The sequence below is a fragment of the Octodon degus genome, unplaced genomic scaffold, assembly GCF_000260255.1.
Source record: "Octodon degus isolate 3935 unplaced genomic scaffold, OctDeg1.0 scaffold00015, whole genome shotgun sequence".
Lineage (NCBI taxonomy): Eukaryota > Metazoa > Chordata > Mammalia > Rodentia > Octodontidae > Octodon > Octodon degus.
Window position 1 is genome coordinate 14602141 of NW_004524591.1, and position 13786 is coordinate 14615926.

General features: G+C 35.4%; 1 protein-coding gene across 3 annotated transcripts in view; it reads left to right on the top strand.

Annotated features, from left to right (window-relative positions):
* Window positions 1–13315, top strand: part of Mpp6 (membrane palmitoylated protein 6) — a 95907-nt gene extending 82592 nt beyond the window's left edge. For all 3 annotated transcript variants that reach the window (XM_023709877.1, XM_004626470.2, XM_023709876.1), the window contains 3 exons: window positions 797–999; window positions 1775–1903; window positions 12092–13315. In XM_023709877.1, coding sequence (XP_023565645.1) covers window positions 797–999; window positions 1775–1903; window positions 12092–12268 — 509 coding nt within the window. In that variant the 3' untranslated portion in view covers window positions 12269–13315. The remainder of the gene's footprint in view (window positions 1–796; window positions 1000–1774; window positions 1904–12091) is intronic.
* The last annotated feature ends 471 nt before the right edge of the window (window positions 13316–13786 follow it).

A 13786-nucleotide genomic window follows, 5' to 3' on the forward strand; every position in this document is an offset into this window, starting at 1 on the left:
CTCTCTCAGGCTTTCACAGAGAGCACATTGGCCAAGCAATGGCCGTGACTCATCCACATGGCTGACACTGACAAAGGTTCTACAATCTGATACAGGATCTCAGGATAAATCCTAAGGGGATTTCACTGACTTTATCAGACCCAAAAGCTACAACTCTTGTTGCACAGGTCCTGCTTTACCTTGGTCTTAACCATTCAGTAGAAAAGTATGAAGACGAAATGTAGGAAGTAAAGCCATGCTGTTATGTTGAGGTGTGGTGGACTCAGGTCAACTATTTCTGACACTGCCAGTTAAACAGAAGACCCAATGCTATTTTGGGCTACTGGACTCTTTTAGAATATTTTGAGTTTACACACCTATAATATTCAAATAATGGAACTTAGCAAAAAAGGGGTATACAGAGGAATGTCCATTTTGTATCTGTGTATTCAAAGTGGTTAGGATAGATATATAGTTACATTATGTTAATAAATAGAATGATTTGTTCTAATGGTGTTTGTAAATAGGATCTGAAGTCCGCATCTTGTACAGCAATTAACTACTAAGAAGAATGTATGCATTGTGTTAGTTATTGAAACTGTCTTAGTGATTTGATTTGAAACTGTCTCATTGCTATTTATCAATAAAATTGTGAAAAAAAAAAAAAAACAGGAGATGGTTCACATTTAATCTGTGGATGTGGTTTTTGTAAACTCTTGCACCAAAAAGAAAAATATAGTTACCCTGTATGTTTTGGTCTTTTTTTTTTTATACCCTGAAAACTCTTTGTACAAATTGTCATCCTTATTTTATTTAGTTACTTCACGGAAACCAAGGGAAGATGAAAAAGATGGCCAGGCATATAAATTTGTGTCACGATCAGAGATGGAAGCAGACATTAAAGCTGGAAAGTATTTGGAACATGGGGAATATGAAGGAAATCTCTATGGAACTAAGATTGACTCTATTCTTGAAGTTGTCCAAACTGGACGAACTTGTATTTTGGATGTCAACCCACAAGTGAGCTGCATGAATTACAAAAATGTTTTGAAAATTTTATTTCCTGATGAGGTTTTGTTTGTGTATTTGTATGGCAGGGGGATAAGAATGTTTGTTTTGTCAAAGTGGAAAGATGGATTTGCCCTTCTTACCTTTAGGTGATAGAGAATCTTATTAGCTAGCTAGCTAAATAGTAGAAACCATGTAATTAAATCTGTGTAAACCTAGTATGTAGTTATTCAAATAATAAATGAATACCTATGTTAGGAAAGGCTAAATTTAAAACTTAAAATATGGCTGCAATCTAAAAAAACATAAAATTGAAATAATAAATTTTATATCGATTCTTTAGTTTTATATTAAACAGTATTTCTTAAAGCTCTTTTCATGTTACTAAAGAGATATTTTTAGTCTTTGTAATTGCTGCATGGTATTTCATAGTATGGATTTATTTAATCACTCTCCAATTAATCAGCACTGAGGTTATTTCTACTTTATTTGGTATTAACAAATTCTTAGTAATAGTTTATGTCATTCATGATTTGGGAATCACTAAATTTTGGGGGGGAAATCACTAAATTTTATACTTTTGTTCAAGAAGAACAAAAAGTAATGAGACAGTACAAAAAAATAAATGTGTTACTATTTTAGGAAAACACTAAAGCATCAGAAAAGCAGGAGACATGTAATAAAATATGTCCTTAATCCTTAGCAGGCAGATAGATTTGATTTATACTAAAAGAATAATTCAAGTACCAATGTTAAATAAAGTGCTTTGTATTATTCTTCTGCACAGGCACTGAAGGTGTTGAGGACATCTGAATTCATGCCATATGTGGTGTTTATTGCTGCTCCAGAGCTAGAGACATTACGTGCCATGCACAAGGCTGTGGTGGATGCAGGAATCACTACCAAGCTTTTGACGGTGAAAACTTTTTAATCTGCCAGTTTTATGTTTACTATTATATTGTTTCCTTTTCTTGTTTTTGAATATGGATAATCCTAACTAGTTGTACTTAGGAAATAAACACACTATATAAGATATTGTAGACTAAAAAAATTAATCAAATATAGTTAGAACAGTTGCTTTTACTTTGAGAGTGCTTGCTCACTTTTTTTAGTTTTTGTCTTTTTTAGTGCTTATCTTTATTGGTACATATTTGTAATGCATAATGATTACAATCATTGTGGGGAGTTGGTACATGTACTTAACACATATTAATCCTTTTAATTACTCCTTTCCTCCCTTTCACTGTATTTTATATTTTATTTTTTTATTTTTTAAAGAGTATAAATTAGAATTAAAACAAATTACAAGTGATACAGAATTCACTTAACAAAGTAATATGAATTTCATAGTATTGTGTTGTAATACATAATGTTGTCTTCCAACTCATTTATATTACCAGATATATGCATGTAAAAATTGAAAGAAAGAAATGTATAAGAAATTAAGAAGAGAAAAAGTACAAACAAGTGAAAAAAGAAGACAAAACAAATTAAGCCTTAACTGTTCCTTTCAATAGACCCAGCAGAAATGCACAATACAGTTGTCCAAACCATCCTGCTTACATACCTGGATAAATCTTTTTACCCCACTCCCTCTCCCTAAGAAGTTGTCCTTCTCAACTCAGTAACTCTTTCCTTTTGAATAAGTTCATTGTCTTTTCCCAGTATCTATTGTACCCTTCAGATTCCATTTTTCTCTTTCAGATTCTCACACTAAGGAGACAATAATGAGATGTTTGCATATACGGGTCTGATTTCACTTGAGTATGTTCTCTACATCCATTTACTGGCAAAAGACCCAAATTTATCTGGTTTTATAGCTAAATAATACTCCATTGTGTAAAAATACCACCTCTTTATCCATTCTTCAGTTCATGGACATCTGGGTTGTTTCCAGGATTTGGCTATGACAAATTACACTGCTGTAAACATGGGTGAACATATATCACTGTGGTATGAGGTTTTCAGTTCTTCTGGAAAAATACCCAAGAAGGGGATAGCTGGCTTGAATGGGATCTCCAGTCCTAGATTTTTAGGGAATCTCCATATTGATTTCCATAGTGGTTATACTAGTCTGTACCCCCACCAACAGTGCAGAAGAGTTCCTTTTTCACACAGCCTCTCCAGCATTTGTTATTGGCTGACTTCTTGATATTAGCCATGCTTTCTGGGGTGAGATGGAGTCTCAGTGTTGTTTTAATTTGCATTGCTCAGATGATCAATGATGTTGAACATTTTTCTTATATTTACTTGCTATTTGTATTTCTTCCTCTAAGAAGTATATATTCATTTGAGATGCCTATTTTTGGAGTGGGTCTTTGAATTGGGGGGGGTCTAATTTTTTTTTAATTCTTTATGCGTTCTAAATAGAAGGCCTTTGTTGGAGGAACAGTTGGCTATAATTTTTTCCCAGTTTATGGCTTTTCATTTTACTCTATTGGAGATTTGCTTTGAAGTGCAGAAACTTTTCAAAAAGATGAAATCCCCATTGTTAATTCTTTTTAATATCACCCGTGCAGCTTGGTATTAGTTGATGAACTCTCTACCTACCCCTGTGTCTTTAAGATATCTACCTACATTTTCCTCCAGAAGATTTAGTGTTTCTGTTTTAATATTTACATCTTTGATCCATTTTGACTGTAGCTTGGTACATGGTGTTAGGCATGGATCTAGTTTTAGCCTTCAGCATGTGGAAAGCCAGTTTTTCCAGCATTATTTATTAAAGAGGCTATCTTTCTTCAAGTGAGCATGTTTGGCCCCTTTATCAAAGATAAGGTGGCTGAGTGTGTTTGTAGTTGTGTCTGCTTCTTCTAATCTGTTTCACTGATCCTCAGGTCTGTCTCTATGCCAGTATCATGCTGATTTTATCACAGTTGCTTTATAGTATAATTTAAATTTAGGGATTGTGAGACCTCCTGTCTTTCTTTTTTTTTTTTTTTTTGCCAGGATTGCTTTTGATATTCTAGGTCTCTCCTGGTTCTGAATCAATTTGAGGAAAGCTTCACTAGCTCTGTGCGGTATACTAATGGTATTTTAATCAGGATTGCATTAAATGTGTATAACAATTTTGGGAGTATGGCCATTTTCACAGTGTTCTTCCTATCTAGGAGCATGTCACTTATATTTGTTTTAAAAGCATAGTTCCCTTTGTAGAATGAAAAGAACCAGTATTAAAATATAAGTATTAATACAGCCATCTCATTTTATTAGTGACAGAGTGGTCCCAATACTATTATATTGCAAATACTATACCTTGAAATCAGGTCTTAGCAGTCCTCTTAGTTCTTTTTCAACTTGTTCCATGTCTGTATTTAACTTTCTGAATGTATGAAAAAATATTTACAACTTTTTAATGTCATCATTGTCTACTAATTCTAACATTTTGTCTGGTTTTAACCCATTTGAATTTTTGAGATGGAATCTTACTGTGGTATTTTAAGATAGTTCAGGCTATCTTTAAACTCACTATATAGCCCAGGTGGACTTGAATTCTTCAGCTGTCCTGCCTCAGCTTTCCAAGTCTGGGATTATGGGCCTGTGCCACCACACCCAGCTTGGGTCAGTTTTGATTTCTTTTTCTCATTTAGATCATGGTTTCCTGCTTCTTTGCAGTTCTGATATATTTTTATTGCCAGATGTTACAAGTTTTGTTCAGAGGTGAAGTTATTTGGAATAGTTTACTCCTTTCAGGTTTCACTTTTAAAATTTGCCCAGTAAGACCCAAGCAGTTCTCATTCTAGAGCCTATTAATCTGCACTGTTGAGGGAAGACCTATTTGGTACTCTTCTAAATGGTACTGTTAGAAATAAAACTTTCTGTTCTGGTATACTATTCCTGTCTCAGTGTAAATATTTATAGCCCTGTTGAGTGATTTCTTCTTCCAGCTCCCAGGTCATGCCCACAGTGCCCACCTCTTCCCACAAGGCTTCACCTCCCAACATCATATCCAGCTATAAACCCATCAGTGAACTAATCCAGTATCACACGTCAGAGATCCAGTATCACTCATGAGCCAGTCAGCTCCCAAAAGCCTATGACCTCATGAGACTTTGAGAACCTCTAGTGTTATGGCTTGTGTCTCAAAGCCTCATGGGACTTCAGGATTTTTTTCAGATGTGGCTGAATTTAGTGTGCTTGACTGATTTGTAGTATAATGCTGGGATAAAGGGTGCTGCGATAAAAGGTGGGTGATTGCTGGATCAGTCCACTAATTGGATTGATACCACTCTAATCCTAGTAGACTAGATACAATATAAGGGACAGAAAGAGGTTTGTCTTTGTCTGTCTCTGTCTCTGTCTCTGTTTGTCTGTCTCTCTCTCCCTCCCTCTCTCCCTCCCTCCCTCTTTCCCCCTTCCTCCCTTCCTCCCTCCATCTCCCCCTTTCCCTTGCCCTCGCCCTCGCCCTCTTTTACTGTTTTCTGCTGCTATGAATTGTTGCCCTTCCGCTATGTGTCACTGCCTCAGAACTAGCTGGTTATGGACTGAAACCTGTACAAACTGGGAGCTAAATAAGCCTTTCCTCCCTTAATTGTGGGTGTTGGGTGTTTTGTCTTAGCAGTGAGAAAATCAAATACAGAATTTGTTGCCAGGAATGGGGTTGTTGTTGTAACTATATCTGACCATGTGGTTCAAGAGCTTTTGGGAATGGTTGAGGAAGAATTTGGAAAGGTTTAGAGATGGCTGCTGGAAAGTAGTAGTGGAATGCCAAAGGCTGTACTGCATGGGAGATTCTGATTACAGCTCAGAAGACCAGAAGGCTGATAGAAATCCTGCCAGTAAAGACCATGCAGGTCTTTACTTTCCCAGTCCTTCTTCTGAGAAGGACTGCATTGGTTATTGGACTTCAGATAATGTGTGTTATGCCTTTCCAGAATGTTTGTTTACATTTTGCTCATGTCCAGACTTTGCCTGAGACTAAAGGTGATGGACTAATTAATTTTTGAGAAGTAACTTCAAAACAGTCTAATGTTGAGGCAGTGTCATGGCTACTACTTTTGGAGGCTTGTAGCCATGTGTTGAAAATCAAGAACCAAGATCCCAGCAGAATGCTTTAAAACCTTGAGTTTTGATCAGAAAGGAAGCTGCAGTGAAGCTGTGAGCTGCAAAGATAGAGCAGAGGAGATCTTGATTGCTGAGAATGAACAGAAGAATCAAAAAGATGGCCTGATGCATGACAGGATTCCACCCTTTGCAGCCTCAAAATTGTAAGTCTCTGATTTGAGAAGAATGCCCCAGAGTACCATGTTCTGGAATGGTGGCCACATAGAGAATTTGTTTCTCAGAAGTGAATTCAGAGTGCTCACTGACCAAGGCATATAGCTAAGAAAGAGGGAAGCCTGGCTTCTGCTCTAGATGTTGGAAGACTTTGGTATCATTCACATGACACTACTTTTAGGTACATGCAGAATGGTAGAGTTGTAGAGTTAGAAAAGTTTCCGCCAGGATTTAAAAAGAAGGCCTTAAAGGCCAGGCATTGTGCCTCTGAGAGGGCAGTATGAAGTCAGAGGTACAGTGGAGACCCCAGAAGCTTAGAAAATCCAGGAATGTGTCTCTTCTGAGGAAAACTGCAAGGAGAAAGTAGAGTAGGCCCCCGAAAGAGTAGCCATAAGGGCTATAACCACCAGAAGTGCCATAGGGGCAGAGACCTTCGGAGTTTACATCTTGCCACAGATTGCTTCAGATGCTGGACATAAAGGTACAGGACTTAATGTTTTCTTTCCATGTTGGATTTCGGACTTATTTTGGTCCCATTTCTTTGTATCCCCCTGGTTGTAACTTTTGGAATGGAAATGTCTATCTTGTGCCATTAAATATTGGAAGTGTTTTTCTTTTCATTTGTATAGGCTCTCACAGCTGAGAGTTTGCCTTAAATCTCAGAGGAACCTTTTGATTTAACTTACCACAAGTGTTAAACTGTTAGGACTTTGGCAAGTCTTGGAAAGGGGCTAATTGTCTTTTTGCATAAAGGGATATGCATGAGTCTTTGCGGGGGGCAAGGCACAGTGTTACAGTTTGTGTCTAGATATCCACCCCAAAGCTTCATGGGGCTATAAAGTTTTTTCATAGGTGGCTAAATCTAGCATGTGTGATTGATTGTAGTGAATTGCTAGAATAATGGGTGGGTGATTGCTGTATCAGTCCACTGATTGGATTGGCACCACCCTTATCCCAGTAGACTACATATAAGGGACAGAAAGAGGCTTGTTGCTTGTTGGGTATTTTGTCTCAGCAGTAACAGAAATAACTAATACATTCAGATAGCCATAACAACCTTATGTAGAAGGTAAATACAGTGGTACCTCATTTCACCAACTTAGTTCTGTAACCAGAATCATGGAATGAATACTGTGACCAAAATGACAAGAATTAAATTCATGAACTATGATATCACTGTATTTGAATCAATTTAGGAAATCAAGGCAGCCAGCATAGTACAAGAACACAAAAAATGACTTCCAGAACTACTTCATAATATAGCAAGAATGATGTGTATTCAAAACAAAGGGGAGCATTTTATTATATCCTGAGCATATGTAAACCTGTGTCTTTTTTTATGATAAGGCTAAGGAATGGGTTCATATAAAGTTTACCAGTAACTTTCATCTAATGATTTTAGCATTAGATATCTGCCTGGTTCAGATACTCTTTTTTAGGACTGGCAAAGTTGTAATATTTTTAGTTACCATCTGTCTTTATATACTATTATTTTTCTCATGAACTAGCTCATTACTCTGAGGTACAGTTCATACAGGAAAGGCAGGGCACTTATTTAATAGTGCTCCCTTATGGATCAGTTTTCAGAATAATGAGCTTGTTCTTAAAGCCTCCAAGAAAGACAGGTGACCAGTGAGGCTTATTTTTATGTTTATGAGCATGTAGGTTCTGAAACTTATTGGATATGTTTTACATTATTGCAGTTATTCTTTTTGTTGCTATGCAAATTGTCCCATCTTTGCCCAATAGAAGTTAATTTTAGTTGGCACTTGAGAACTTTTTGGCTATTTTTCTTTTTTCTTTCTTTTTTTTTTTTTTTTTTTTGTGTGTGTGTGTGTGTGTGTGTGTGTGTAACAGATGAATAGACAGACAAGGTTTCACTGTATAGTCCAGGCTTGCCTTGAACTAGCTAACTAGCTGTTTAGCTCAGGATGATCTTAAACTCATGATCCTCCTACCTTGGCCTGTTAAATGCAATTACAAGCATGTGCCCACCACATTGCTTTTGAGGCTTTTTTTTTTTTTCCAAGAGTTTGATATTCTTGTATAGCTTTCTTCCTATCTAGTATGAGAGAGGTTCCATGTTCATCTTATGGATTTCCTATTCTGGGCCAAGAAAGCAACATTTTTCCTGGAAGCCCAGGTTCCTTTTAGGGTAAATAGTATTTTAAGACAGTAATTCAAGAAATACACATTAACACATGTTAACCAGTGCTTTTAGCTAGACCTTTTTATGTAGACCTAGGACATATGCTTTTGTTTGTATGTTTAAATGATAATGTATCTAAAGCCATATTGCATATTATATTATAAATTTATACTATTTTCCTTTCTCTTTTATCTGTCTAATTTAGGCTGAGTATCACAGTTCTCATAAACAACAGACATATAGATTATCATATAATTGCTCATTTGTTGTATCCACAGTGTAAACACAGCAGTCTGAAGATAAATATGTTAACATTCCCACCAGTGATTAGGACCACTATGAACAGCTCCCACACACACACACATACACAATCTTTTTATCCCTCTGTTTTAAAGCCATTTGAATACAGTGGGCCCTTGACTTAGAAACTTAATTCATTTCTGAGGGCTGGTTGTAACTAAAGTTGTAAATGGCATCTCTACACAGCCTTTGAAGTCTTTCTCCTGTACATAGGCAGACCTCAGTGTCTTTAGAAAGTCACTGGCCCAGGATTTCTCAGCCCCATATAGGAAAAAAATATACTGTTCATTCCAGAACTCGTTAAGAGTTAAATCTGTGTCTAAGACCATCTGGAAGCACACATGGCCAGCATTTGGGTCTTAACTCAAGACTTTGGTTGTAAGTTAAAACTGAATTTCCATTCATAAACCAACTTGTTCATATGTCAAGCCAGTCATTACTTAAAGGTCTACAATAGTATTTCCTCTCTGCATATTCAGGTCAATTATTATTATTACTGATGTTTAAGTTATCCTCTCTTCCGCTAATAGTCTATTCAACTTGGCTTCTCAGTTGTTGTTGTTGTTTAAATACAATCCCAGCAGTCTTTGATGATTCTTTTCTTCTTAGTATAACAACCTGTGTTCCAGGTTATTCTTGCATATTTCCTGGACTGGAACTGGAACCAGCCATCCCAAAATCTCTCTTCTTTTAGTGAAAAATGGTATTTAGAGATAATCTAAGCACTGAGGGTTTGATTTCAACTCAGTTGGACATTGTTTCTGGACCTTTCTGTTCATTGGGAGGATGTATTTTTCTTTTTAGGAAAATAAGCAGCATTCATTCAACTTTACTAGTTGCAGTTCAAATTTTATATTAGATTTACATTGCTATGGCACTTTGAACTATGCATTTGCCTTTTTGCCTCTTATGCAGAAAGTCTTGATTCATGATAGCAGTTATTTCTTATTTTCACCTCTATAAGCATAAATGAAGTAACATAAATATAATTTCTGAATAGCAGCCATTATCTGGGTGGGTGTTGTTTGTTTTAGTACTGGGGATTGAACTCAGGACCTTGTGTTTGCCAAGCAGGCACTTAAGCTGCTGAGCTATCTCCCCAGCCCACAATTACCTGTTTTAACAATATGATTATTGAAAAGCTTTAAGTTTTAGGCTTTTTAGGTGCTCTGAGAATATATCCCACTAGATATCAAATTATTTAGTTGTAAAGTCATTGAAATAGTTCCTTTGTGTGACCAAGCCATCAACTTGAAACACAAGTTTGTTTCATTTTGCTTTTGATTTTTATATATTATTTTTTCCATTTGAATTTTGTTGTATAATTGTATACAACATTTTCATAGTTACAGAGTAAATCTTTCATGAAAAAAAAAAGCCTCGTTGTCTTTTCCATTGTTTTCTTCTGACCCATGTACATAGCCATTTTGGGTAACCATTTTTACCATTAGGAAGTTGTGTATGTATGTGTATTGTACTTCCTCTATTATATACAAAACTGCACAGTAATTTGCCTATATTTTTTATATATCAGTATGTCCTGCAGATCACTCTATAGACGTAGGGATTCTCTATTCTTTTTTCCACATTTATGGCATACTCCACTTTTATAATAGGACTTTTTTTTTGACAAATCAGATTCCTAATAACAAAGTAAGAATCACTTTCAAGTTTAATTATAATCTTTCATACATCTGTGATCCAAGGCATTTTAGTTGCTCCAAACTGACTTAAAAGTCTCAGTGCAAGTATTTTAAGTATACGGGTTCCATGGGCCTAATTGTTGAACCAGCTTCTCTCTATGTACTTTCCTTTAGTGAAACCACTTACATCCATTGCTACACTGATGATTTATATAACTAGATAAACTGAAGCCCAGACATATAAACTGTTTTACATCTCTACTTTGGATATCTCACAGACATCTTGTCATAAAAAGAGAACATTTTGCTTTTCTGAAAAAAATCATGCTCTCTTCACTCCCCATCCCCAAACTCTTCCACAGGTACCTATTTTCCCCGAGCTAGCTTTGATCCATGCATTTTCTTCTTTTTCACATCAGCTAATCCTGGCAATTTTTAACACCAGAGTTAATGTTTAGGGTGGTGTGTTTCCTATCTCTTCATCATAATCCAGGCAGCCCTTCACTGTGACATGGATCACTGCCATCAGTCTTCCTATGTACATTCATATCACATTCCTCCTCAAAACCCATAGGTGTCTTTTTATCATATGAGGTCCTCCATAACCTAGCCACAAGCCTCCACCACTCCAGTCGTCTTTAAGTCTTAGATATACCTGGGCCATTTCCCTCCTTTTGATTTTGCACTGCTGTTCTCTCTGCCTAAAAGTGTTTTCTTCTGTTTTATTCATGATAACCGTCTTATTTCCCTTTAGTTTTTAGCTTAACTGTCACTTGCTTGTATCTTTCCAATCATTCTAAAGTAGATATTTTTAAATCCTTTGTACTTGGTTTTATAATAATACAACTTATAAATTTTTTATGTTCATTTGTCTTTTATCTGTCTCCCTCACCATTGGGAAACAGCTCCCTCTCTTAATCATTATTATATCTACCAGTTCTGAAATATAATAATCACTTTATTAAGAACCCAGTAAACATTTTTAGAATATATAAAAATATAGTGAAATCAAACACTTGGAATTTTTAAAAAAGCTTACCTACTGAGTTAGAGCCCATTACTTAGGTATTTCCTACATCATTTCCAAAGGACTAGAACTAGTAAAAAATGTAAAGAATACTAGCACAAAAATGTAACTAAAGTATATGGTTGTGTGTTCTAGTGGTAGGTAAGGAGCTTATAGTTTTCAAAACATACATTTAAGGATTTGTTTACTGGTAGGTGGCAAGTTCGGTTTGAGCTTAATAGCCACTACAACTTTGGTCTCATGATTAATATAGACCATAAAATAGCAATCTTTGATATTTGAGGCCTGCTTGTTATCCCAGCACTCAGGAGGCTGATGCAGGAAAATCCTAAATTTGAGTTCTGCTTTGGCAGCTTGGAAGACCCTCTCTCACAATTAAGAAATAGGAAGAAAGGCTGGCAATATAACTCATTGTGAAGGCTCTGGGTCCAATACCCAATACCATTTTAAAAAAACATCTTTCCAAAAAAGATATAACTGAGCTGAAGACCAGTCACTTGCTACAATTATTTTAATACCCTAGGTTTACCCAAAGATTATAGCCAGTCTTTCAAATAAGAATCTTATCCTAATGTTAACAGAAGATACAAAATGCTCATAAATGCAAACACAAATGTACATGGGTATGCACAGATAGTAATGTCCTTTGTAACACTGTATGTTAGGCTTTAAAGATTAGTATCACAAACAAATATCCAATTTACTTGTTTCTTTGAGCAAGTAAATGTATATTACCATTCAAATATTTTTTTTCTTTTAAAACTTTAACAGGATTCTGACTTGAAGAAAACAGTGGATGAAAGTGCACGGATTCAGAGAGCATACAACCACTATTTTGATTTGATCATCATAAACGACAATCTAGACAAAGCCTTTGAGAAACTACAAACTGCCATAGAGAAACTGAGGATGGAACCACAGTGGGTCCCCATCAGCTGGGTTTACTGATGATTCAATAAGGTTAACAAAACTTTTCAAAAGCAACTCAATAAATCTTCTACTGAGAAAATACATGCACAGATAGAAGATACCTGCCAAGTCCAGGCATTTTTATTGTGTAGATTAAAATAACAGTACACTATTCTAAATTTTTATATAAAATATGGTTGAGAAGGTATATATAATTTATCTTAATTTTTCTAACTTTTTATGAATAATCTTTCTATTCATACCACATAAAGAAATGCGTTGAAGCATTTTGTATATGTTTTGATTTGGTACTCTTGCCTTTTTCATCAAAAGAATTTTCAAATCATTCACTTTAACATGATCTCACATTTTCACTGTGATACTGAATACTTGAAATAGTTTTATAAAGCTGTCATTTAGTTCAGTATTTAGTGATGGGTCAGTTACTCTTATTAGAAGAAAACAGTAGTATTGGCCTTCCTTCTTAATCGAATTTCTTACAGAAGCAGAATTTTAATGTCAGTGCTACAAGTGTACTACCATCTAAACCTGACATCAAAAATCTGTTGAGTGCCACTTTTTTCCTTTCAGAGATGTATGGCTATCCATTCTAGTTTACGCAGATAATTATTTTTCCCTTTGTTTCTATCTTTAGTGGAAAAAAAAAAAAAGAGCAATACCTCGCACTCTCTTTTGAAGTTATTCTTTTTGTTTCTTGCAGTGAAATGTGGTTGCTAATTTGACATGTACACATTAAGGTCAGGCTGGAAGCAAGGTCATGCAGACTGAGAGAGTGCCTTATTCTGTAAAAACCTTACATGAAGTGACTCTTGAAGAAAGTTTTATTTTCACATGTAAAAATTTGAAACTAACAATGTAGAGATTTTTTTTAAGGATATGGTCAGCAAAAGTATCATGCCTCTGCAAATTTGTCTTGTTAGAGATGCCTTTAAGTTTACAGTTGGAGTTTTTGTGAATGATTGATATGCTTTTTGAACAGTGATGTAATTGTTAGGGTATGTGTTCTATTTGTTGTGATGAAAACCAAATCATTTGAACAAAATTTGGAAATGATTGTCACCTGTTTTATATACACATATGCATTATATAATATGTATATCATCTGTATACAATAATGTTTTGTATATTTTAGATTTCTGTTAAGAAATGTATCTTCTGTTTAATAGTGGGGAGTCCTCCTTTAGATGCATTGATGTAATATACAAATTCCCTATTTATCTATCTTGCTTTTGGATTTTTGGATAATATAAATTCTTCCTAAAACATCTTCAGAGGTGCAACTTATCACTTAACTAAGTTGATCATATTATATGTTGCTGCTAGCTTTTCATGTACAGAATATTTGCATTTTAAAGGGTTAAGTACTTAAATATTGATGATGAACTTTGTTTGGTGCAAGCATAAGACACCTGGCTGCTGAATTTGTTTTTCCCGTCACCAGAGCTATCACATACAATGCCAGCTTGGAAGTCTCTCAGAGAAGAAAAAAATATATGACAGTAAGCAGTATTTATACATTGTTTTACTTTTTTTTTT